This window comes from Oryza sativa, chromosome 11 (genome assembly GCF_034140825.1).
Source record: "Oryza sativa Japonica Group chromosome 11, ASM3414082v1".
Classification (NCBI taxonomy): Eukaryota; Viridiplantae; Streptophyta; class Magnoliopsida; order Poales; family Poaceae; genus Oryza; species Oryza sativa.
Genome location: NC_089045.1, coordinates 6,491,498 through 6,519,363, shown reverse-complemented (window position 1 = coordinate 6,519,363; position 27,866 = coordinate 6,491,498). Strand labels below are relative to the sequence as shown.

At 43.4% G+C, this 27,866-nt stretch overlaps 1 protein-coding gene and 1 long non-coding RNA gene across 2 annotated transcripts; both read right to left on the bottom strand.

The window, feature by feature from the left end:
* Positions 1-2,573: 2,573 nt before the first annotated feature.
* LOC107279475 (uncharacterized) lies at positions 2,574-4,348 on the bottom strand. The gene is made up of 6 exons (XR_001541337.3): positions 4,184-4,348; positions 3,963-4,055; positions 3,690-3,866; positions 3,457-3,510; positions 3,127-3,276; positions 2,574-3,019 (listed from the first exon to the last, which is right to left on the bottom strand). It is a non-coding gene; the product is annotated as an uncharacterized lncRNA (long non-coding RNA).
* A 13,994-nt stretch (positions 4,349-18,342) lies between these two features.
* On the bottom strand, positions 18,343-27,688 carry LOC4350105 (disease resistance protein RGA5-like). Its single transcript, XM_066305624.1, has 4 exons — positions 26,898-27,688; positions 24,635-26,422; positions 24,034-24,069; positions 18,343-20,367 (listed from the first exon to the last, which is right to left on the bottom strand). The coding sequence occupies exons 1-4, from the start codon at positions 27,629-27,631 to the stop codon at positions 18,576-18,578; spliced, it is 4,350 nt and encodes a 1,449-aa protein (XP_066161721.1). The 5' UTR covers positions 27,632-27,688; the 3' UTR covers positions 18,343-18,575.
* Between the last annotated feature and the right edge of the window lie 178 nt (positions 27,689-27,866).

The following is a 27,866-nucleotide window of genomic DNA, read 5'->3' as shown; positions in this document are numbered from 1 at the left end:
TTTAACAGTGTTTTATTCTTTTTATTTATTTTTTACCAAAATATAATCAACTAAGATCTTATTGTAAAGATTTAATTGCAACGGATATAATTCTGTAATCGGATTGTAGATTTAATAAATATTTTTAGGAGAAAACTAGTTTAAAGCTACTAATGCATGCATAGCTTTTTTTTACATACATACACACATATATTAGAGTGAAGTACTAAGGAGAAAAGTAAGAGAGAGAGAAATGTGCAACCCTGCAGTAGGCTGAGAGAAAAAAAAATAAGACAACAGCTAGACATATAGTATGTAGGTCGTGAGCAGATCATGTCTGATTTTGTTTGGTGCGTCGGACGTCCGACGGCAAGCATTTTCTGAAAGCTTAGGCCATGTACAGGGGTCCAAGCTCAGGCCTTGGGTTTCACTGATCGATCGGCAAATTAGCTAACGAATCATAGAGAACAAGTTTTTTAGTCTTTCCAAACCCTTTCAACAAGAATAACTAAAACCCCCTGAGCGAGGGTTTAGACAAGTTGATCCGCTATCGCCGTATTTGTTCCTATTGTGTGCTGAAGGTTTCTCTGCCTTACACAATTTGCCACAAAGCACCAAGTTCGTGGATATTCAATGCAGGCTCGAGCTTGGCTCGTAGTCATGAATTGGAAGTTCGAATCGAGCTGAATTCGAGCAGCTATCAAACCTCGAGCTTTTTTGTCAGGCCTACATGGCATTATGAGGAAAAAAAAGGCTTATTCTTGGTGAGATCGGCCTCATAGAGTGTTATGTGATGAGAGCCAGCGCACAAGTTATAGAGAGGCAGCCTCAACAAGAATTTCTGCATTGGCTTCTGAAATCTGAAGAAGTATTGGAGAGAATTTGGAAGATGAAGTGTCTAAACAGAATTGAACATTTTGTACGTAGGTTGGCTCACAACTTATTGAATAGTTTCACATTAGTTGTGGAAGGGCAAATAATTTAAGATATAAGTAGGGGAGCCCCTTACTTCAATGGCTAGCTTTTGGGGTGGGAAAGGCCCTTTACGATCCTACAATTGGTATCAAAGTCTGGCTAGGTTAACATCTCTGGTCCGATGAACACAATGTGTGAAGGCCTGATGGACTGTGGGTGCCTGCGGGGCCCGTATACCTGATGGACCATGGGCCAGTGGGGCCCGGATACGGTGAAGGGGCTGAGGGATACCAATGTGTGAAGGGGGAGATTGTTGAATAGTCCTACATTGGTTGAGGAAGGGCAAATGACTTAGTTGTGGAAGGGCAAAGGACCTAAGATATAAGTGGGGGAGCCCCTCACCTAGGAATCCTAATTGGCGCCGCGCCGGCGCCGGCCCACATAGCCCAATAGGTGGATTTTTCCACGTATGTGCAAACTTTCAACCCAGATTTGAATACTTTCAACTCCGACTTGAAAACTTTCAACTCCGATTTGAAAACATTCAACTTCGACTTGAAAACTTTCAACTCATATTTGAAAACTTTCAACTCAGATTTCAAAATTTTCAACTCGAGATTCAAAAACTTTCAACTCAGATTCGAAAACTTTCAACTCGAGATTTGAAGACTTTCAAATCGGATTCGAAAACTTTCAACTCGAGATTTGAAAACTTTCAAGAACAGATTTGAAATTTTTTAAGTTAAGATTTGAAAAAACATGAAAACTTTCGACTCAGATTTAAAAACTTTCAACTCGAGATTTGAAAACTTTCGACTTCGACTTGAAAACTTTCAACTCATATTTGAAAACTTTCAACTCAGATTTAAAAATTTTCAACTCGAGATTCAAAAACTTTCAACTCGGATTCGAAAACTTTCAACTCGAGATTTGAAAACTTTCAAGTACAGATTTGAAATTTTTTTAAGTTAAGATTTGAAAAAATATGAAAACTTTCGACTCAGATTTAAAAACTTTCAACTCGGATTCGAAAACTTTCGACTCGAGATTTGAAAACTTTCAACTCAATTTCGAAAACTTTCAACTCGAGATTTGAATACTTTCAAATCAAATTTAAAAATTTTCAAGTTAAGATTTAAAAACTTTCAACTCAAAATATTTTTTAAAAAATAAGTGTGCTAAAGATTAAAAAAAGTAATCAGAAAAAAAGAAAAAATCGCAAAAAAAAACGAAAGAAAAAAAAATCATGAATAAAAGAAAAAATCGCGATGGGCTTTGTGGGCCAGGGGGCAGCTCGCGAGCGCGCCAGTTAGCAACACCCCCCTCACCTCAATAGCTAGCTTTTAGGGTGGGAAAGGCCCTTTACGATCCTACACAACTCGCTAGCTTTGTGTTGCAATCTGAAGAGAAGGGGAATTAAACGTTGATACTCAGTGTTTTATACGCAGAATAATGGACGAGGATGGTGGCCATCTGTTCTTTTAGTGCAAGTACATAAAAGCACGTTTGGCTGGACATGTTCTAGGAGGAGGTCAGACAGGAATTGGCCTCAAAGAGAACAGATATAGAAGTGATGGAGAGCGTACTTAAGCTAGATTTATCGCTACAATTGAAGGTGGTGTTTTTATTCTACTACTGGTGGTGTGAAAGAAAGTTTTCCTTATTTGCTTCCAATTAAAAAGTAGGTCTATGATCAATACCGATCAACTAGAGTGACACATCAGTAGAGTCAAGCTTAACTTCATTCAAGCTCAATTACAATAGATTGAAGCTCAATTACAAACTAGCAAACATTGCCAGGTCCCCCATAAGAGAACACGCCATCTCTAACATCAGTGACAGGGTAACAATCTGATACGTGTGCTAGATCATGGTCAATTGGATGGGCGTTGCCAGCTGCATCAAAGAATTTGAGATTACTAAATGAGGCAGCATTTTTGGGTGGAGCAATCCCACTGCCCATCGGAGGGCTCGGTTTATGTTCTTTCCAGAAGGCAAAGCCCCCAAACACAATGTTCACCGGCTTATTTGACAAGGATGTAAAGAGAGATCTCGGATAGTATCCTATAATCTTGGCCTTCCCATCAAAACCAAAGTAGATTTCCCAGTCACCAGAGTTTTGATCCTAGAATCATGTGTAATTGTATTGTTATGTCAGATATATACACGCAGAATTGTAATCATTGATGAGTGAATGATTTCTCCATTGTTGGACAAAATAATGAATGGTACCTTGGATACTCTGACAGTAATGTATTGTTTCCTTCTAGAGGTGCTGGAAACAGGGTTAATCACCTGTCCAGGAACGAATGGGTGCGAGCCACCTGTCCTTTGGAATCCAGGACAGCGCATATCTAAACAACCTTTCTTGGATTCTTCAACCTAGCATTGGAGTAGTCATGACATGATAAATGTAAAATCTATATGATAGTTCAGTCTCCATCTGACCATTGCAAATTCTTTTTAGGATATGGCACTCCCTGTCTCTCTCATGGGAATTAACTTAAAGAAAAAAAAATAATATGTCGAATAAAGAACTGTATTGTTAATGAAGAAACTTACAAACCAACTTGTAGTGAAGTGCGTCTGTGAATCGTTGTATGATTCAGGATCGACCTATATGAGGTACAACAAAATTAAACATAAAAACTAGATGAAATGAAGTAATTGATTAATTTCATTATTAGCTCTACTTCACAAGGATTTTGACTGTATGTTTAAACTTGTTTATGTCAGTATTAGAGAAGTAAAGAAGAAAAGGTAATTCAAAAACATGGAGATAAAGTTCAACTTACATTCCATCCAGCATGAATTACATTTGCAGCTGTTGTTTCATCTGAATTATAAATCTATATGAAACCTCCGGTTTGTTGCCCGTGCTCTAGATTAAATCCATAAACATCCATAGTAGCCTCTAATACATAATACTCAGTAGCACCGTCGTCTGGAGGAATCCATCCATGTACTGCAAGCTGCCAACGTATTTGGTCATGAAAATCGTAATCATGTCAGCAGATGCATCTTTCAGAATTAGAAGACAAAAAAAAAACATTGGGTTGGGCACTCACATATTTTGCGCTAGATTGATTTGATTCATGACTCGATTTAGATAAGTTTGCATGAAGTATGGGGGCCATCAATGCTCTCCAATTCTTTTGAACCTTGTTAATTGTGTTCAGGAAAAGCAGAATGAACAATATCAACTATGGCTGCCACTACTAGTACATTTTACATTAAACTCAATCAAATTTGAATCATAATTAAAGACAGTATAAAGTTGTAGATGTACTTCCTCAACAGTAGGGAAGCATCCTCCTATTGTTGAACCAGTAAGAAACAACACAAAGAACAGTGCATATCCAGAAAAAACTTTCTCCATGGTGGAATTGGGGAGTGGAAAAGATATTGTGTTCTGTGTGCCTTTTGATACACGTGTTCCTACATATCCTCTTTATATAGACGAATCAGAAGGGGCCTGCAAACTCATTAAATCAGAAATCAAAACTAAATATTTAATTCGAAGAGAAATCAAAACCATATCTTTCATTCAATGAATATTAATGAATATATATTTATATTGCAATGAATGAGAAGTGCATCAATAGAAGATATCTTCAACCAACTTAATAAATAAAATAGATACAAAGTGTATCAAACCTAATTATTATTTTGTCTGTACAGGGTTAAAGGAGAGATACTGTTCAAGTCCATTTATGTACCTAGATCAGTTCTTTTGTAATTGACCTGAAATATCATTGTGGTCAGATTAGCATTGCTCAGGTTAAAAGGATGGTGAAAATTAATACTTTTCCTTATGAAAAGTGAGTCGCCTTTGGTACTGGACTCTCCAAGGCGCCATGTATAACCTGCTAATGAGGGGGAAAGTGGCCGTAGAATCGTTCTTGGCAGCCAGCCAAACAGGAGATGCTCACTGAGAGCTCCGCCGTTGAGGAGTCCAAAGCTCCATATTCATCTCCTGTGGCTGCTCATCGTCTTGTACGGGTCGTCAGCAGTTAGTGGGAGGAGATGGGCAATGGTGGCAGATAAAAATTGGGTCTGAAAACGAGTTAGGCCCAGTGTATTGAGCCTTAAAATAGGCCTCAAGTAAATTATAAGAACACAATTCATCACAAATAATGCTTTGCCACATCAGAGCATACCTCATTATTGGATCGATCTGGCACAGCAATAAGGTACTGGTTCAGTAGAAACCGGCACCTATTATAAATTATAAGTACCGGTTAAGAGCACAAATCAAAGCTATAGAAGTATATGTAGTTGCACTCTGCACTTCGAGCATCGCACGTGACGAGGCCGCCGTCGCCACTCCTGACCGCTTTGCAAAGGTGGTTGAAGCATGGCAGCTTAGAGAAGGAGGACGACTTGTTGGGGTAGTAGGATCAGGGGCGGAGCTAGAGTATTGAGGGGGTGCCCAGGAATCTGGTCAAGAAAAATAGTTATACCTATCTATTTTCACTATATGTATCCCCTCGATACAAATTTAGACACTCGTAGCTTAAACTTGATATAAAGCAGAGTAAATTAAACAAGTGGCACGGCGATTCCAAGGGCTAGGCTCCATCAAGCTCTAGCATACCCTCCGATTTTTGCAAAATATTTTTTTTAAGAATTATACAGTACAACGCAGACACTCACAACGCACGCGCACTCACCCCTATGAACACACGCACGCAAACCCTACCCCTATGAGCATCTTCGAAGACTGGGCCAGCAAATTCTGGATAGATTGACGAAGTCACTACAGGCGCCTCGCTGTCGACGGGTACGTCGCCTACCACTGAAAGCACAACGCCGTTAAATCCTGGAAAATTCATTCCCATGGGGAGTCGAACCCAGGACCTCGGGTGCTACTAAGTCTCTTGTAACCACTATTTTCAACTAGATAGCTAAACCATGGCGTGATAGCAGCGTTTTTCCTGGGAAGAAGATGAACAGGCGGCGGCGCAGCGCCTAGGAGTCGAGAGAAAAGACCACCGAAGGAATGAAGCGGTACGCACGTGTTAACAGTGAAATTTGGTAAGCCCAGAGTAGTCATCGGCTTAGAGTCAACATCGGCTTTGAAGTCCTGAGATTAGCCGATGAGAGTTGTCAAGTCGTCAGTTGTCGGATTCGTGCTATATTCGGTTAAGGAAATTGATCTACTAAAGGAAGCTTATCCGAAGGGACCGAGTTCAAATAGAATGCGGCATGACAAGTTATCTATTAATTAGGAATAGCTTGTTAGTTTCCTTTTATCTTTAGGAAAGTGTGTTTAGTGTCCTATAAGGACTTTATCTTTTCCTTTTATCTTTAGGAAGGTTTCTTTCTTGTCCGACAAGGACTTGTATCAACCCATGGGTATAAATATGTACACCCGGGGTCTATGTAATCTATCGCTACGATCAATACAATTCGGTGCATCGCCCCTTTTACCTTTTATAATTTATTTTATCGTTCGGTGGGACACCTGACGCGGGGCTGCATCAGTGTTCGATCTCCGGCTAAGGGATAAGTCCAATGTTCCGCCGGCCCAGGCAATTGTATCGTTTACGTCGGCGTCGTTCAAGGCTGCATCAGTACATTCGACCTCTTGGATTGCTTTGGTTTGGATGATATATTTGCCTACCTATTTATCATATGTCTCTGTTAATCTAGTCTTAGCATATCAATTTAGCTCTATCGGCTGCTTCTTGTTTTAGGGTTTCTACTAGTATCGGCTAAATCGCGTTGCTAGATTAGATTAGCTTAGATATCTACCACCCTGAAAACTCAGTCAACGGCTTAATTGTCTAGATATTATTTTTTTTCATACTTAGTGCTGTATCAGTTAAGTTTGATCTACTAAGTCGTGCTTATAACCATAATCTCTAGCCTACATCTTGATTGCCAATAAGGGTTTCATTAGGGTTTCAGCCGGTGAGTTATCTGGACGTTGCATCAGCTCATAAGGATTGCATATACATATAAGTTGGATTTATCCGATGACAACAAAGGTTTCACTGTTTAATCTAATCTTGTGGATTTCATGACATCGGACCTCCAGCCGATGTGTGCTTTAACCTTCGGATCGATGCTTATTTATCACATCATTGCTAGTCGATTGGTTTATACTAGATTATATTGTTATTTTATTACATCATCATCAACCGATTGCCTTTATATTATTATCTACATTGGACATATAGCCGATTGCTTAAACCCTATCGATATCGGCTGGTATCGGCATCGGCTATTATCGCTATCATCTGGAACTACTCCATCGGCTTGTCAGCCGATTGGCTGTTTTGATCTACTATTTGCATATCTTGTCAACTGCAGGATCAAACTAACTGGCACGCCCGCATCTTACCAAGATTTCGACCTGCACAGGAGCTAAGCAGATCTCCTAGGCCAGTGTGTTCGATTTTTTCGTCAACACAAATTGGCACGCCTGGTGGGACATGAGTTTTGCACCTAACAAGTCTGAAGAAGAAGTCAATTCCAAGAAGGGGCAATCTACTAAGCCGATATTTTAAGATTAAGTTGATGAAGCAGCTCATTGCACCTTGATTGAACAGTCTGAAGTTTTGGTGGTTACATTGTAAATTTTGATCAAGAGAACAGTTGATGAGTTAATTGTTCAGAGACACCAGCTCGGGGGCAGATTGAAGAGCAATAACAATATCGGCTCGGGGGGGGGGGCAAGCACATCAGTATCGGCTCATGAAAGCCGATTGCAAGAAGCAACAGAGGATCAATTTTGGAGTAATCAACGCGAGACAGAAGATAATTTTGAAGCATGAGTCCTCATACTCCAAAATTGGGGGGCATGTGTGAACAGTGAAATTTGGTAAGCCCAGAGTAGTCATCGGCTTAGAGTCAGCATCGGCTTTGAAGTCCTGAGATTAGCCGATGAGAGTTGTCAAGTCGTCAGTTGTCGGATTCGTGCTATATTCGGTTAAGGAAATTGATCTACTAAAGGAAGCTTATCCAGAAGGGACCGAGTTCAAATAGAATGCGGCATGACAAGTTATCTATTAATTAGGAATAGCTTGTTAGTTTCCTTTTATCTTTAGGAAAGTGTGTTTAGTGTCCTATAAGGACTTTATCTTTTCCTTTTATCTTTAGGAAGGTTTCTTTCTTGTCCGACAAGGACTTGTATCAACCCATGGGTATAAATATGTACACCCGGGGTCTATGTAATCTATCGCTACGATCAATACAATTCGGCGCATCGCCACCTTTTACCTTTTCTACTTTATTTTATCGTCCGGTGGGACTTGGCACCTGATGCGGAGCTGCATCGGTGTTCGATCTCCGGCTAAGGGATAAGTCCAATGTTCCGCTGGCCCAAGCAATTCTATCGTTTACGTCGGCGTCGTTCAAGGCTGCATCAGTACATTCGACCTCTTGGATTGCTTTGGTTTGGATGATATATTTGCCTACCTATTTATCATATGTCTCTGTTAATCTAGTCTTAGCACATCAATTTAGCTTTATCGGCTCCTTCTCGTTTTAGGGTTTCTGCCTGTATCGGCTAAATCGCGTTACTAGATTAGATTAGCTTAGACATCTACCACCCTGAAAACTCAGTCAACGACTTGATTGTCTAGATATTATGTTTCTTTTCATACTTAGTGCTGCATCAGTTAAGTTTGATCTACTAAGTCGTGCTTATAACCCTAATCTCTAGCATGCTTCTTGATTGCCAATAAGGGTTTTATCGGGGTTTCAGCCGGTGAGTTATCTGGACGTTGCATCGGCTCATAAGGATTGCATATACATATAAGTTGGATTTAGCCGATGACAACAAAGGTTTCACTATTTAATCTAATCTTGTGGATTTCATGACATCGGACCTCTAGTCGATGTGTGCTTTAACCTTCGAATCGGTGCTTATTTATCACATCATTGCTAGCCGATTGGTTTATACTGGATTATATTGTTATTTTATTACATCATCATCAGCCGATTTCCTTTATATTATTATCTACATTGGACATATAGCCGATTGCTTAAACCCTATCGATATCAGCTGGTATCGGCATCTGCTATTATCGCTCTCGGCTGGAACTACTCCATCGACTTGTCAGTCGATCGGCTGTTTTGATCTACTATTTGCATATTTGTCAGTTGCAGGAGCAAACTGACTGGCACGCCCGCATCTCACCAAGATTTGGACCTGCACAGGAGCTAAGCAGATCTCCCAGGCCAGTGTGTTCGATTTTACGTCAACAGCACGAAAAAGAATTATTAGGCCGAAATGCCCAATTTTGTGGGCTCGTGGCCTATGTCCTCCTCCCAGACTTCACTGACTCGGTCACCCCAAGTCCACAGCCACCAGAGGCGAAGCCCCCAAATCCCCCTCCCCCCACCCTAGCACGGCGACGGCGTGACTGGCGGGCGGCGGAGGCGGCATTGCGGGCTTGCGGCAGTGTTGCAGTCGAAACTCCTAATGGGCGATCAATCGCTGGGCTACAGGAGTAGCGATCGATTTCTCTTTCCTTTCTAATCCAAACGCGTGCGTCCGCCACTTACCTTTTTTGGCTTTCTCAGCCTAGTCCTTTTTTCTTTCCTATTGGGCTTGGCCCACGAGAGCCCATCCGCAGCCACATTACTTTCCTATTTTAGTAAATTTATGCATCTAAAGTCTGTACACCTCAAGTTTACACATTTAAAGTTTATACACCTAAAGTTTAGAGACCCAAAGTTTATAAGTCAAAATTTTATATATCCGATTCAAATTTGAATTTGAATTCAAATATTTTTATATATAGTATTTCTATAAATCTAAAGTTTATACACCTAAAGTTTATAGACCCAAAGTTTATAAGTCAAAAGTTTATATATTCGATTCAAATTTGAATTTGAATTCAAATATTTTTTATATATAGTATTTCTATACATCTAAAGTTTATACACCTAAAGTTTATAAACCCAAACTTTAAAAGTCAAAAGTTTATATACCCTATTCAAATTTAAACTTTTGACTTATAAACTTGGGTGAATAGCTAATTTAGTCCCTCAAGTTTCACCGAAGGCTCAATTTAGTCCTTCACGTTTCATTTTGTCCACATAGCTCCTTTAAATATTTGCTTTGGCTTGAAATCATCCTTGGGCCCACTTAATATGCCTTATGGCTATTTCTAGTCAATATTTCTATTAGAAAATATCCCTTTTGCCCTTAATTTGTATACAACTATGAAACCAAGATGAATAAACAACATTACAAATATACTTTCCATTATTTCAACATGTGCACATGAAACTTAAGCAATTGCTATCGTATACACTTGCTAGTACATAATTTATTTTTTGTTTTATATAATTTACTATGCATTATCTATATAAAAAATTCAAGCATGCAATTTTTCTCTTATATATGTGAATGATAAGGGGGTATAAGTGTCATTTATCAAGAGAATTGTTGGTTATTGATAAGTTTGAACTAAAATAAAAACTTGAAGGACTAATATGCATAGATTGAAATATTAGAGAGTAGAGTAAACTGAGCCTCAAATAAAACTTGGAGGACCACCTTAGCTATTCACCCTATAAACTTTGGGTCTATAACCTAATATTTGAATTCAAATTCAAATTTGAATCGGGTATGTAAACTTTTGGCTATATAAACTATTAGCTATTCACCCAAGTTTATAAGTCAAAAGTTTAAATTTGAATAGGGTATATAAACTTTTGACTTTTAAACTTTGGGTTTATAAACTTTAGGTGTATAAACTTTAGATGTATAGAAATACTATATATAAAAAATATTTGAATTCAAATTCAAATTTGAATCTAATATATAAACTTTTGACTTATAAACTTTGGTCTATAAATTTTAGATTTATAAACTTTAGATGTATAGAAATACTATATATAAAAAATATTTGAATTCAAATTTAAATTTGAATCAAATATAATTCAAATTCAAATTTGAATCGGGTATGTAAACTTTTGACTTATAAACTTTGGGTCTATAAACTTTAGGTGCATTAACTTTAGATGTATAGACATACTATATATAAAAAAATATTTGAATTCAAATTCAAATTTGAATCGGATATATAAACTTTTGATTTATAAACTTTGGGTCTCTAAACTTTAGATGTGTAAAATTAAAGTATACAAACTTTAGGTATATAAATTTACTAAAATATGAAAGTAATACGGTGCTTTAAAAAAAAAAGAAAGAGAGGAGGGAGGAAAACGCGTGAAGGCGCAAGTGGGTCCTTCCCTGATCGCTCGCCGCATGCGCCAGCGATCAATCGCGCAATAGTGGCCCCCCACGGCGTGGGCAGGCCGTAGGACGCAGGCAGCGATGCGACCGTGCGCTGTAGACGGTAGACCCATAGTGCCGAGTGGGCGAGCAGAGTAGACGAGCAGCAGCAAAGTCAGCAACTAGCAGAGCAAGCTCCAAATGCAAAGGCAGCCAAGCCGTGAGTCCTCACTCCATGTTTTATTCTTTTTTATTTCAGCAGCAATAGCTAGAATGCTAGTTGATGAGATTTACAAGAATTGAGCTTCATTGTCTCATAGATTTGATTTATTCATAGATTAGTAGCTATGGAGAAGAAAACAACATTGTTAAATTATTTTAAAATGATTCAAGTGGCACCCTTCCAACTGATGAGAATATAAATCAGCCAGAAAGGTTTGGAGATCATTTCAATGGAATTCGTTCGATAAATTTGATTGGTTGAATATAGTGTGGAAAATGATCTCTTAATATTCTTAGATGGTTGATGCAAATATGCAATCACTCACTTCCTAGTGGCAATGTACTTTTTTTTATGGTTTCTTTTTCAATCATATATGTGTGAATAACTACCTTAATGTGGTTTTTTTAATCATATATGTGTGAATAACTACCTTAATGCTTTGAAGTTGAGCCTATCCTTTATTCCTATCCTGGATTCGCCATTGGGGGTGTGGGCCTAATCTTTATGGGTCTCACATAACAGTGGTAAAGTCCCTCTGACTTTACGTGAGAGGAGACTCATCCCTCGTAGACGGTGACCAGCAACTCAGCAAGAACCGGAGAACACGAGGCTGCGCTCGGAGGCCCAATAAGGTGGCGACCAATATATCTGGTAGTAGATCGGTATGGGCGGCGAAACATATAGGTGTAGGAATAAGTTCATCATAGGTCCCTTAACTTGTCAACGAATCCGATTTTCATCCCTCAACCGAAAAACCAAATATAACGAATCCCTCAACTATCAAAACCGGTGCAGATTGGGTCCCTCGGCGGTTTTGAGGGTGGTTTTGGCTGACGTGGCGTCTACATGGCTGATTTGACTCGGTCTTCATCTGACGTGGCATTGACGTGTCGCCTACGTGGACCCACGTGTCTGTTTCACACACAAATTAATTAAAAATGGTGGAGTCCACATGGGCCCCACATGTCATCCTCACCCCTCCCCTCCTCTCCTTCCTCCTCTCTTCCCCATATCCCCTCTCTTCATCCCACTCTCCTCTCCTCTCTCTCCAGGTGACGGAGAGGCAGCGGCACACACGGCGGCTCCCGGTCGTCGCTGGCCGACTTGCGCAGCGGCGCCGGAAGCAGGAGGAGGTGGCGGCCGCGACGCCAACTGCGACACGCTCGTGCCGTCCTTCGTGCGCACTGACGGCTGCGGCCGTGGCGACCACTCCCCGCCGGTCCACACGTTCGGCTTCGGCAAGGACCACGACGCGGTGGCGATGCACACCATCGCCGAGGTCACCGGCGGGACGTTCTCCTTCATTGAGAACGAGGCGGCCATCCAGGACGGGTTCGCGCAGTGCATCGGTGGCCTCCTCTCCGTCGCCGTGCAGGAGCTCCACTTCGACGCCGAGACATGGAGAGGACCGGACAGACCACGAGCGTGGCCGGCGACGAGGAGGCGGAGTCCGGCGTCGCCGAGCGCTCCGTGGAGGTGGACCGGGAGCTGGTCCGGGTGGAAGCCATCGACGACATCGCGCTGGAGTAGGGATTAGTTATCGTTTTTTCTGTTTCGGTAGTAGAAGAGATCGAGCAGGGATCGGATTGTGGGATGGCACGGTTAGTCGTTGATCCGGCAAGATCGCACATGTAACAACCTCCTGTGTGGAGAAGAATAAAAGGAAGAAGAGAACTCAGAAAAGCTGCGCAGTTTTGCAGCACCAAAACGTTGTTCTTCTCTGGTTTTCTACATTGTCGTTTTTCGTCAGACACTGTTCATCATTCTGAAACCGTCAGACAAGCTAGGATAGCCACTGAAATCGCGTGTGTTTGCTGATAGCTCCGTCGTGGTCTCCTTCATGCAGCGGCCGGTGGGAAGCTACCACCATGTCACCTGCCACGACGGCTTCAAGGTGCTCCACCTGCCGTAGAAGGCGGCAACGAGCGACGACACCCACAACGACCTCTAGCTCCGACGCCGTGGGCAGGAGTTCGACGATGATCTCGGGTTCACGCTGTGCAATGATTACTACTCGCCGCCGCCGAAGTTGGTGGACTTCGTCGCCGACCATCCGTTCATCTCCTTCTAGCTACTCCACGCCACGACCCCTTCCCGTGCGGCCGCTCCTCGGCGCTGCTGCGACCGGCCGCCTCGCCGCGCGACGCCCTGCGAAGACGATGGATTGCGACCTCTCCTCGACGATGAAGCCCTGCAAGGGCGAGGAGCTCGCCCGCCACCGCTCCTCCTCTGCTCCGCCAGCCCGCTTCGCCCGCTCGTCCACGCCTCGCCGCCGAGGTGCTGTCCTGCTCGTCGGCCTCCACGCGCGCTCGTAGGCCTCCCTCCGTCGCCTGTAGAGAAAGGAGAGGAGAGAGTGATGAAGAGAGGGGAGATGGGGAGAGATGAGGAAGAAGAGGAGGGGTGAGGATGAAATGTGGGGCCCACGTGGGCCCCACCATTTTTTATTAAATTTGTGTGTGAAACTGACACGTGGGTCCCATGGGTTTTATTATTATTTTTGGATCGAATTGCCATGTAGGCGCCACGTCAATGCCACGTCAGATGAAGACCGAGTCAAATTGGCCACGTAGGCACCACGTGAGCCAAAACCACCCTCAAAACCGCCGAGGGATCTAATCTGCACTAGTTTTGATAGTTAAGGGAGATATTGTATCTGGTTTTTCTGTTGAGGGACGAAAATCGGATTCGTTGACAAATTAAGGGAACTCAGATGAACTTATTCCTATAGGCGTATAGCCAATATTTGGTGGGCCACAAGGGTTAGCGCTGAATGTGGCCCATGTAAATTAAGCCAGAATGGAACAATTAGGAATAAGTTCACCGGAGGTCCCTCAACTTAATAGCGAGATTTTTTTAAGATCCCTTAACCATAAAACCAGAAATGTGAACCCCTAAACTCTCACAAACCATTCACTGGAGGTCCCTCGGCAGTATTTTTACCCGGTTTTGCTGACGTGGCATCCTAGTCAGTAAAAAAAAAGTACGTGGGATCCACATGTCAGCTGCACATCTTGTTTTCTTGTCTTTTCTTACCCTTCTCTTCTCTCCGGCGGATGCGGGAGGCTGGCAGCGAGCGAGCGCGGCAGCGGTCTGCGAGTGGCAGGCGGAGCGGTGGCGGGCAGAGCGGTGGAGGGCGAGCACAGCAGCTGCCGGCCGCCTTTCCCCTCCCCCATCTGGCCATATCCCGTCGACCACCTCTCCCTCTCCCATCCTCTCCACGTACGCGTCGCGCCGGCGGGAGAGGGGGTGGAGCGCCGCATCGTCGGCCGCGTGTCGTGAGGAAGAAGGCGGCGGCCGGCGGCGGAGGTGGAGGTGGAGGTGGAGGGAAGGGCGTGGTGGCGACGACGACGGCGCCGACCTGCTCGTCTGCTTCCCAGCGAGGCAGCACCTGGCGCTGATGCCCAAGCCGATCTGCAGCCCGTCGAGGACCACCGTGGACAAGGCGGTGGCCGCGCGGCGGTGGCGGCAACAGCAGCTCCCGGCGGCGCGCTCCGGAGCCTCCTTGAACAGGGAGCCAGATGTACCAGTCGACGTACACGTGAGGCCTCCTTGAAGGGCGCGCCGTACGCGCCATTAACGACGCACTGGACGAACACGTGAGGCCTCATGTCGCGGTTGTTGTTGAGCACCACATCTCTGGGGCTCGGGCTGTCCCTGTCCATGACCACGCTCTCGTCCTGCAGGTTGTTCAAGCCGTGGAGGCAGTTCACCACGAGCACCTCTTCTTCTTCTCGGTCAAGGTGGAGGTCCTCGCGGCGGACCGTCTCCTACTTTGCGGCAATGGCGCGGAACTTGAATGGCACACCGAACTGGCGCGCGCGCGCAGATGCTCAGCCGGCGGCCTGTCTCCTCGATCTGGTCGGCTGGCCGGAAGCCCGGCTGCGGGACGTCGATGCCGGTCATCCTCACCTCCGGTGGTCCGCCTTCCCTGGTTCCCAGCAAAAAGAACAAAGCTGGCCACTGGAATCCGTAGCTGAGGCCGTAGTCGACGATGTGCAGCTTGCGCTTCCCGGCGACGGCGTTGTAGATGGTCTTGTTGGAGAAGATCAGAAGATGACGCTCACCTTCTTGACGCAGCAGGCCGCCGTGAACAGCTTGTACGCCTTGAGGAAGTCCACCGTCGATGTGCGCTTCGCAACGAGCGACTGGTACATCTGGCTCCCCGTTCCGGCGAGACGCGCCTCGAGCGTGTTCTCCAAGTGGCTCATGGTGCTGGAAGGGAGCGAAGAGACACGACACGCCGGCCTCATCTCCGCCCTCTCCGGCCAGCACCAGCTGCTGCCGCGCCACCGCCGCCGCCCCTCCGCCTGTTCCTCCTGAGCCTGGAGCCGCCACTCACCCGCCGCCGCCGCCGCCGCTCTGCCGCCGCGCTCACCGCAGTCGCACTCACGAACCGCCGCTCGCCCGCCGCGCCCCGCTCAGCCTTCCGGACCCCTATGCGCCAAAGAAAAAAGCAATTAAGAATATCAGTGCTGACTAGGATTATTGACCTAACATTTTTTTTTGTCACTTACACGTGGGCCCCACATATTTATTTTTTATTTTTTTCTAACTAGGATGCCACGTCAGCAAAACCGGGCAAAAATACTGCCGAGGGACCTCCAGTGAACGGTTTGTGAGAGTTTAGGGGTACACATTTCTTTTTTTTTTTTGAACGACTCGCATGAGACAGTGCGAAGTTCTATTGATAGAGCAGGAAAAAAATACAAGATTACAACCCTGAAGAGTCGTAACCAGGTAAAGGAAAAAATATACCACCACCCACACGCCGACATCGCCAACACACACGACCAGGAGAAGGTTAGCACCGGATCGGCCGCCGCTAAGCGTGACCGACCGCCACTAGACCAACAAAGGGCACCGACGAGATTGCCCCTGCGAAGCCACGACTGATGCACCGATGCTCCACCACCACACAAGCTTTGCCGACATGTGGGACCCCTGCACCGGCGTCCCTCGCCGGCCAGCCTTCGTGCGCCGAAGACCGCGCCACACCTACCGGCAGCTCCTCCTCACACCTAGGTCGCCTCCTCCACCGCCGGCCGCGCCTCTCTGCGCCAAGCCGGTCTCCTCTACCGGACGCGCCTCTCACGCTAATCCGGCCTCCCTCCATTGGCCGCGCCTCTCGCGCCGAGCCAGCCTCCGCTGCCATTGGCTGCGCTTCTCTGCGCCAAGCCGGTCTCCGACCCCTCCACCAAACGGTGCCGCGCTGGTCGGATGCGGCAGTCTCCCACGCCCTCGGCTAGTCAACCGAGGCCGCCATGCCTCCGGTGACCGCGAACACAGTCACCACCACCACAGCCGCTGCTGCCGAACACCCAGCCACCTCGCCGTCATCATCCCCACCTCGCACCCGACTCCTTCCCCGCCGCCGACGTCGCCACCGCCTCCAGAGTCACAGTCGCCGTCGCCGCTGCCACCGACGCCAACCACCGCCTCCACAAAACCGCCACTGTGCCGTCGCCCTCCACCACCAAGCAGCTAGCAGCCCAACGCCATGGCTTCCACCGCCATTGCCAGTTGACACGGCAGCCACCATGTTGCCGCCGACCCACTGCCGCCGCCGCGGCCATCACCACACAGCCGCCGTCGTCGCCAACTGCCGCCGGCATCCAGATCCGGCCGAGACCGTCGCCAACTGCCGCCGGCCGTCATCGTCGTCGTCGCCAACTGCCGCCGCCGTCGTCGCCACACTGTCGCCGCCGTTGCCAACTGCCTCCACCCTCCAGATCTGGCTGAGAGGGGCGGATCTGGGGGGCACCGCCGCCGTCGCCGCCAGGTTTCGCGCTGTCGCCGCCACGGGAGCACCACCGCCGCCTTCGCGCCATCGGCCAACTCTGTCCCCGACGCCATCGCCATCCCCGCCGCCTTCAGCCACCGCCGCCCAGCGTCGCGCGCCCTTAGCATCGCCGTCGCCCTCCCCGCCGCCTTCAGCCACCGCAGCCCAGCGTCGCGCGCCCTTAGCATCGACGTCGCCATCCCCGCCGTCTTCAGCCACCGCCACCCTCGCCGCCGCCAGCCGCCGTCCCACCAGATCCAGCCGGAGCGGGCCGGATCTAGCGGTCACCGCCGCTCTGCCTAGGGCGGCCCCCTGCCCGCCCGGAAGAGAGGATGCGAGAAGCCCCGCCGCCGCCGTCCTTGCGGCCGGCCGGCTTTGCCGGCGGCCTCTCGGGCGGCGGCCGCTCGGGTGGCGGCAAGGTGGAGGGGGAGGAGGGGAGGGAGAGGGGCGGCCGGGTCGCCGCCTCCCGTGCCGCCCCCAGGGAGGACGACGCGAGAGCTTCTCAACAGAAGAACTGAAGATGGGGGTACATATTTCTGATTTTATGGTTAAGAGATCTTAGAAAAATCTCGCTGTCAAATTAAGGGACCTCCGGTGAACTTATTCCAATGGAATTACCGTGAATTTGTTGCCCATAGCATAGATTTGGTGGTCGAGCAACTTATCGATGCTGCGCGTGTGTCTGCTGCGTATTCAACATGGTATACGATCGATACATTTCCTTCTTATTTTTTCTCAAAAAATACTAAGATACATTATTGTTCTTTCAACCTTATATTATTGGCCTTCATATGCCGCTAGCCTCTCTTTTCAATGGAGACATGCTAGCATGGTGGACAGCTTGCAGGAGAGAGATGGTGAAAGAACAGAGAAGAAATTTTGACGGCCTCTTCATCTACACAGTTTGGGGCATTTGGCTTCAAAGAAATGCTAGAATCTTCAAGGGTGCTTATGGCACAGTGGTGCAAGTCGTTGAGTCAATAATCGACATGTGCAAGGCCTATGATGGAGCTCACAATTTAGATGAGTAGTTCTCGCATCCTCCTGCTAGTTGCTCTGCACTATATAAAAATTCCTGTCAACTCCTCTGTCAACACCTCGGAAGGGGTCCCCATGGGATCCTTTGTAACCGTACAGACTCGGTTTCCCTCTCTTCTCCTTTTATGAAATAGGCAGAGCTCCTGCTTTTACCTAAAAAAAAAAAAAACTTCAACCACAACTGCAGAAGCATAATACAAGAAAGATGCGTATGCCAAATATTTAGTGATCTCATTTGATGATTTAGGCTCTATTGTGCTCCTAGGTTAGTTATTACTCAGAATTTTTACTTTCAACCCAACCGCCCCCAGTCCCAATTGCACTACTCTCTTATATATACAAAAGTACATGAATTAATTACCAGCAGTACTAAGTAATGAACTACATTGGCGCTTACAACAAATAAATCAACACAGGACTAGCTTTCCTGTTTTTTTTTCCCCTCAAACAAAGAAATGTTGTGTAATAATCGCCTCGGCATTCAAATCTAGTCTTTGGTCAGCCACAGCCGCTGCTGATCCTGATCCTCCAACACCACCATCAGCTTTGTCATCGCGACCTGCCTCCACGGCAGGGTGTTCTATCACATCGGGTTTGATGAGTTCATCTGCCTGGACCAGCTGGGCGGCTGCTGGGGCTATTGTGCCATCGCAGGAAGCACGGTCGTCCAGGACAAGAGCGCTGTGAGCTGCACATAGACCAGACCTTCCCCGAGCAATTCTATCACACTTGTCCTCGCCACCACCAACGCTTGATTCCCCTCCTCGCCATGAGCACAGAGTATCATCTGCACCTCCTGATCCACCGTGCGTCTTGCAGAAATCGGTGCTTCGCCTTGTGCTCTTGGTGCAGCCCAGAAACTTACATCTCTTGCCGGCTCCGTGGCGTACACAGTGTGCACTCGGCCCCCATGCCATCTTGGTGCAGCCTGGAAATGAGCAGGCCATTTTCATGCGATGCTTCTCGCAGAGCATGGTGACTCCGTCTGCGGTTCCTGTGCATCCTGGAGACTTGCAATTTTTACCTGAACTCACGTGAGTGATGGTGGCTCCAGAGCGAGATTCTGCACTCCTGGACGACTTCTTATGGGTCTCAGTCTCACCCTTTTTGCCGCCTCCATGCTTGCTGCAGAAGTCAGTTTTCCGGCGTGCAAACCGGAAACAACCCTCGTGCATGCAGCGGCGACTAATATGAGCTAAGCAGAAGTCTGTGTGCTCTTCGGCGCTCTTTGTACAGCCAGGATAGTAGCACCTCTTGCCTCCGCCATGGGCCCTGCAGAAGATGGTTTTTCCTCCGGCTTTCTCCTCGCAGCCTTGTTTCTTGCATTTCCCGCTACCACTTGCACCCGCCACACTTCCACCACTGGATTTTACAGTGTTAGCTGCGAGCATTTCTGAAGCATCGCTTACTACCGAAGCGCACAGGGAATGCGAGGAGCTTTCCTTCTGATCCGACCCATCTACACATCTTGGAAACTGACTGGATTCTGCATCAACTGCGCACTTTTCAGGGTTTCTTACTCCCAATAACAACGAAAGTGAAGAGCTTTCTTTCTGATCCGACACATCTATACATCCTGGGAACTGGTTGGATTCTGTATCAACTACGCACTTTCCGGGGTTTCTTACTCCCAATAACAACGAAAGTGAAGAGCTTTCCGTCTGATCCGACACATCTATACATCCTGGGAACTGACTGGATTCTGTATCAACTGCGCACTTTCCAGGGTTTCTTACTCCCAAGGACAATGAAAGTGAAGAGTTTTCTTTCTGATCCGACACATCTATACATCCTGGGAACTGACTGGATTCTGTATCAACTGCGCACTTTCCAGGGTTTCTTACTCCCAAGGACAATGAAAGTGAAGAGTTTTCTTTCTGATCCGACACATCTATACATCCTGGGAACTGACTGGATTCTGTATCAACTACGCACTTTCCAGGGTTTCTTACTCCCAAGGACAATGAAAGTGAAGAGTTTTCTTTCTGATCCGACACATCTATACATCCTGGGAACTGACTGGATTCTGTATCAACTGCGCACTTTCCAGGGTTTCTTACTCCCAAGGACAATGAAAGTGAAGAGTTTTCTTTCTGATCCGACACATCTACACATCCCGGGAACTGACTAAATTCTGTTTTAGTAAATATGAACTTTTCAAGGCTACTTACTCCTGGAGCAGACAAGGAAAGTGAAGAGCTTTCTGTCTGATCCAAAATTTGGGGTTCCCAGTTACTGCAAAGCATCAAGAAATTAATCTTCAATCAAAAGTTAAAGCACGATATAAATAAAACTTTACAGGAGACAATAAAAGAGAGGTAATTAATAAGGCTTTGCACTTAATTCATCTTTAGATAACCGAGTCAATTATTTTATAGTTGACTTAAGTGTATAACCCAAATGGCAAATGACATTTGCAAACGAAAAGTAATTTGTGAATAAAATTTTTATATACATGTTCTTAGCGATCTAAAAGCAAAGGTTGAAAAATAAACTTCGATAAAAAAAATCCCAAAATCAGCTCCAAATTTAAGGTTAAAAATTGGTTTATTGTGCAATTAGTTTCACTGAAACAGTCTTTCAGCCGAGGAATAGCATGAGCTTCCAGGATAAGCTATATGTGTTATAATTTGACAGTCATAAACAGGAGAGTCCATCTGATGACTTCTAGCTTCTCTTGCTAACTTGTCAGACAAACATTTCACTTCTCTTGGGATCCAAACAACTCTTCAAGATTTCTGCAAAATTAAATCTCGCATTTGACTTACGATTGGTCTAAGACTCTAGGATCTTCTTGAGGATTTATAGTTCTTGCATATACAAGGCCACTCTCAACGTTCCATAATACCATAGAAATTAATAATCTTGTTATTGTATCAGAAATCTTTCTTCATACTAATTTGAAGCTCTCATATAGAAGTGTCCACATTATTATTATCCTACTCCATACATTTTTTTTACTCCCTCCTTCCAAAAGTCTAAGTCCTATTTCATTCTTTGGTTTTCCAAAAGTCTAAGTCCTATTTGTAGGCACTATGTGCTATATTAATTTTTTTTATCGAAACTCAAGAAGTCATTTTAGTACTTATTGGTTGCATGTTCATTGGTTTTGTCACATAATGAATGAGTAGACGAGAAATTACCTAGCATTTCCTTCATTAAGAGAAGAAGTAAGCAATTCTCACATTAATATAAATAAAATCATATGCATCCTTATATTCTATGGCCAAAATATTCACCACACAACAATTACTGAATTCAAAATAAATAAATGCTATTTAGTTGTAATTGGCTTTAGAGTCTTTACTTTATTTTTTGATGATTTCATAATTCAAAATCTGAATTAATACGTACCAAATTATTTATACTCCATTTGGAGTTCGAATTAAATCATTATCTTTATTTAATAAATCTAAATTTAGGAATTAATAAAATTTAGTACTCCCTTAGGTTCCATAATTGTTGATGTTTTGAACAATAATATGGTTTTCAAAACATATCTTAACTATAATTTTCTATTATAATATATGCAATAAATAAATAAATACTTACTTTTATTATAGTACCTTTTAAGACCAATTTATACATGTTATTCTATTATCTCCAAACTTAATATTTTGAGACTTATTGATAGCCAAAGTTCTAAAGTTTGACCATAACCTTGTCTAAAACGTCAAGAATTATGAAACCAGAGGGAACAGTAAATTAATAAATTTTGAAATACATAGTCTCAGTATCAATTAGTTTTTCAGCGAATTAATAATTGTAAAATTCAAATATAGTAATGCCAAGTAGTGCTCAGTTTGAAATCTCAATTATAATATTTCCATGATTTAGTAAATTATAAAATAAAAATTAATAAATACCAAGTTGGCTTATAATATTTCCACGATTTAGTAAATTATAAAATAAAAATTAATAAATACCAAGTTGGCTAGAGCTTTTCACTTGCACGTGAAACGGGGCAAGACATTAGTGTATCACTATTTGAGTATTAACTATTACAAAATTAAAAGATTAATTTATTTGATTTTTTAAAGAAACTTTTATAAGTAAACTAGGAAGGAAGTCAGTGCAGATGCACGGGCAATTCATTTTTTGTTTCGATGACATGCGCCTAATTTGAATACAATTCAAAATAGCATATATTTTTACAACTTAAAGCATAGTTAATATGTTTTTTGATTATTAGTTTGGTTTTCCATCTAATCTAAATGAGAAGAAAAAAAAAAGGATGTAGGACCCGACGCGTGTATGTACCGTAAATACATACATTTTTTCTTAAGGTGGAATACCTACGTATCTACATGCATGTATATTGTCCGGTAGTGGCATGACGACGTGAGATGTTCGGATGTTTTTTTTTCTTATAATTTCTATGATTAACTAGAGCGCCACATAGAGGTTTAGAAGCGTTTATAGGGTACTATGTGATGGATTAGAAGCGTTTGTAGGAAGTTTATCCTCTTGATTACTTTTTCTCCCTTTTTCTCTTTATGAAAATATTTGCAACAATAAATTTTAAATAACCACAACCTTCTAAATTATGTATATTTATTTGTAACAATATATTTTAGATCATCATAATTTTTACTTTTAAATCATATATATTTTAGATCATCATAATTTTTACTTTTAAATCATGCGTTCATTTCTTTTATCTATTTGGACAATTAGAATTTATGACGTATGTTTTCTACTTCACTCGTAAAATGTATATTCTTCTAAGTTCTATTTATTATCCTTTGCATGTCATTCAAACATATATGAAAAATTATAAAAAGAAAGTGACTATGTATTATGTCATCCTGTACCACTTCACAGGCATTCCTTAATAAAATAGAAAGTGATATATTGTTAGATCGACTTTTTAAAGCCTCACCAATAAGAAGAATGCCTGTGTGCTAAAAACATATATTTTTTACTGTAGTGCAACTGAAATCATATATGTTTACATCATGTATTTTTTATTCTACATTTTTTACCATATTTGTGGATGAATAAATTTTGTTTTTCTACAATAGAAAACACTATTTTAAAAACCATCTATTTTTTCTACCCACGTACATATATTTTTCTGATCTTATAGCTTTTCTTTTTTACTTGCATATATAAGTCCGTATTTTTTTTAAAGTAAACAGTACCTTTTAATAGTTTTCTATCGTACATACGTACGTTTTTTTAAATGAACAGTACCAAAAGTTTTTTTTTTCAACTGTGCGTACGTACGTCAGATTTTTCCTTCTTTTTCCATTGTGCGTAGGTAACTAGGATTTTCTGGTATAAACAGTTCACTCGTATACACATGATATGATATCAAGAGGAAGCAAAGAGATCTAACCTAATGGTCTAGATAATGGGTTCACCAATTTAAATGAAAATCGACGGTGAGATTATAAATGCCACGTGGCAACCTAAGAGCGTTTATAGGAACACCACGTGGCGGTTTAGAAGCGTTTGTAGGAAGATTAATGGACATTTAGTATATAATAGATAGATAGATGTACTGTTTAGCGGCCTGAAAACATGCTCGCTAAAAATGAGGGAGTAGGTAAGCCCTTAAGCTATTCAGAACTATGCCTTAGTTGTTCAACTTTGCAGTACATGCAGATGAATGTTGGACTTGGATGTTTAATAGATAATAATGTGTTAAAAATTAAAGAAAGGTTGAGTAAGCAATTGTGTTGCACGAGATATTGCTCAAACGCAGAACATAAGAACATAGATATATATTGTGACCCTGCTTGAGGGAGCTAGAGATTATTGATCCTTAGAGTAGATGCGGGCATGCGGCTAGTAAAATTTCAGCTCCCTCAAGCAGTGGAAATGCTCTCTAGATTATGTGACCAAGTAGTTGTAGAATTCATAAATGAACTAGCAGACAGAAGCTAGATTACTCACAAGGTGCTTGTCAGCAACAACTCCTCACCAGAGCGCCTATATTAAGGGAATGCAATGTCAACACAATTTATAAGAAAAAAAATTAATTATGAGAAGGAAGAAGAAATGTCATCAACACCGAAAACAATGCTAAGAAAAATGAGTAATTGTGAAAAACGAAAGAAAGTGAGAGGTAGGACCCCACTAATTCACAGTAAGCAATAATAATAAGAATGTTAATAGAATCAATTTAGATCGTTCATATTTTATAATCTAATACATCATATCTATCTATGCTATCGCCTCAACTATTGGTTGCAAAATAAAATTTTCTATTAACAGTAGAAATTATAAATCAACTATTAAGATTATTTTTGCTGATGATAATATTAATAATAGAGTACTACTACCAGTAGGGACCACCGTAAACTTTATACTATGTATTTTGCACGCCAGATCGGATTTAAACGCATTCAGTAATATCTCTACCTTTTAATAGGTTGAAAAAAGAAGTATGAACAGGAAATAATTATTTCTATAGGTTGAAAAAAGAAGTAGGAACAGGAAATAATTATTTCTCTATTACTGAATGTTCTATTAGAGAAAAGAAAAAGACCCTTACTCTTCATCAACACCACCAACTCTTCGTATATTGAAGCTTGTTAAGTTTGAATGCCTGCTAAAGGCGTTCTTGAATGCATACTCTGCAGCTGCCCACTCCGATTCCCCTGCACCAAAGCCTAAACCAATTTGTCCTACTACCTCCTGCAGGGTTTTCAGGTGCTCAATGCCAGAAAGCATATTGACGTAAAAGAACTCTCTTCTGTGAGCATTGAATCCTAGCTTCAGCCTCCGAAGATTCGGCATTGCTTCTTCCTGAAAAGTGAGGTACAGTACACTACATGATAGCTTCAAACAGTCGAGAGCTGGGAATGACTCGCGGTGGAAGACAATGATTTCTTCCATGGATTGCCGAATATGCAGCGAGACAGCAGTGAGCACAGGCAATCCTGAAAGAATATCAATATCATTCCTCATCAATTGTCTGATCGCAATTTTCAGAATGCGGAGTTTGCGGAGTTGTTGGATCCACTCAGGAAGTCTTGAATAGACGCCAATAGGTGGCAACACTTCAAATGTCTGAAGAAAGATGGGAGGTGACGACAGGACGTTCAGGTTATCCAAGGAACTGATCTTCCCTGAAGGATTAGGTTCCAGACAAAAAGATTTAGCAATCCGCGGGGACAGATTTCTGTCGGCTCGAAGGAGGAGATGAAACAACATCGGCAGATGAAAAATGTCCGATGGAATAGACACTGTTCTTGCTCTTATTTCCAATGCTTCCAAATGTTTTAGCCCTTGCATCTGATATGGTAGCTCCACGGTGACATTACATTTTATCTGCAGATACTTCAACTGAGACAGTTCACCTAGTTTTCTGAGATTCAAACTCAAGTTTCCATGATCACCCAAAAAATGAAGGATCACAACTCGGACAAGCTTAAATTTCACAATGGAAGGCAGGCAATTGAACAAACCAATAAAGGTAAGTGATCGAACTTGGGATAGTCCAATACCTGCTGGTATAGTTGCATATGTTGCACTGCCAAAGTGGAGCGACAGTCGGCGAACCTTGTCAGAAAGTTCTATACTCATCTGATAACAATCCTTATCCATTACAGTGATAAAATTTTCTTCTATGGACTTATAAGTAATAATATCAAGTACCATGTTATTCACTGCATAGTGCACCACCTTATCATTATAATTGATATCAATAGGTTGAATCAATCCTAAATTGACAAGCCTGTCAAAACAGCTCACTGCAACTGCCATAATTTCTTCTCCTTTTGTTGCACAGAGAAAACCTTCAGCTGCCCACTGCTTCACCAAATCTTCCTTCATAACTGTGTAATTCTCTGGATATATGCTAAAATAAAGTAGACATGTCTTCAAACAATGGGGAAGACTATTGTAGCAAAGGTTTACTACTTGTTTCAGAATCTCATCAAAAGTTGGATTTGTCCTCAAACTGTTGCATAAAAAATCCCTTGCATGTTTCCAGTGCTCTAATACTTCATGTTGGCAAGATAGAAGACTGGCGATGATGTTTAGAGCTAGTGGTAAACCGCCACATTTGTTTGTAATCTCATCTAAAATGGCACTGCATTGTTGAGGACATCCTTTGCCGGATACAAAAACTCTTCTGACAATCAATTCCTTCGAGAGATCCTCACTAAGAGGTTTTATCTTAAATACGTACTTAGAGTGATAACCACAAGAAGTCAGAGCAACTTCCTCAAATTTTGTCGTTGTTACTATTCTGCTACCACAATTACCCTTTGGAAAAGCACGGCTAACAACATCCCATACTGATGTATCCCATAAATCTTCCACTATAATGAAGTACCTGAGAAATAATTTTGAACACAATAACAAGTCTTGTCAGGTAAATAGCAAAAGAGAAAATAGAATGGAGCAATACAGGTACAGGCTTTTTAGGCAGAAACCAAGTTCAGATAACTGCAGACGTAGATGATGAATGGTTACAGTTTTTTTTTTCTTAAGACTTCAATAGAAATTATCCTTCAACACATGGACCAACATGGCCAGCTGTGCATGGCTCAACTTCTCTTAGAAGCCAAAGCAATTTTGATTTTTGAAGCTTGGTTTTTAAGAACGATTTTAGGTGGACTATTTACTTATATTTTTGCAATAATGAAAAGAACATTGTTGAACAAAAATGACAAGAAAAGCTCATTAAATTGATCCTAAAATCAAATCCAGCAATTAAGAATCACCTGAAACTTAAGGAAAATGCATGCGGTTGTTTGATGGTGAATGGTCCCTTTCTTTTTCAGTAAAACGTAGCGAATCAAGATTACCTCTTATCTAGTAGATGTTTTCTGAGATCTTCTAAGAGGTTATGCACCTCACAAACCTCGGGCTGTTGTCGCGGACGAACTTGAGAGAGTATGCTCCTCAAAATCCTCCTCATGTCAGGCTTCTTGGCCGTGTGCACAAAAGCCCGGCAATCGAATTGTCCACCAAGTTTCCGCCATAGTTTCTGCGCAAACGTGCTCTTACCCACCCCTCCAACGCCGACGATAGATACCACCTTGAGCTCCTGCGCCTCGTCGGTCAGCCACCGGCGGAGCTCATCCATCGGCCCTTCCATACCAACATGCTCCATCGCCGGCTTCCCGACGGCCGGCTTAAGGCGGTGGTCGATTGGAATGTTTGTGGAGGAGCCAAGGATGGAATCAAGATTGTACCTCTCGTACCGTCTATTGGCCTCCTCCACGCGAGATCTGAACCCAGCGATGCGATCGATCCAATCCGCCTCCTCGCCGCCGCCGGCGACCTGGTCGAGGTCGAGGCAGTCCTCCATGTCATAGGACAGCTCGCGCGCATCCTTCATCCAGTACTTGGCCACGAGGGGAGGATCTTGCAACATGGAGAGCTCGACCAGGCGTGTGCTTGTGATGCCAAGATTGGCTCTGATTTGCTGGATGCTCGGTGCCGTGTGCTCCGTACTAGCAAGGAGTTCATCGAGCTTACCGAGCAGGGGACTCATGGCACCAAGGGCAAGCGAAGAACTAAGTACCGGAGCATCCATGTTGACCACTCGATCCCCCGGCCCCTCTCTCTCTGTCTCTCCCCTACCTCTATCCCTGTCTCTCTCCCTCTCTGGAGATCTGATGCTAGATATTGGTGGTAGATGGAACTTATGAGGTTGGAACTTGGAACTTAGGGCTGTGTTTAGCTCCACGTTAAAATTAGAAGTTTAAAAAAATTAAAACGATGTGACAGAAAAGTTATAAGTTTGTGTGTAGAAAAATTTAATATGACAA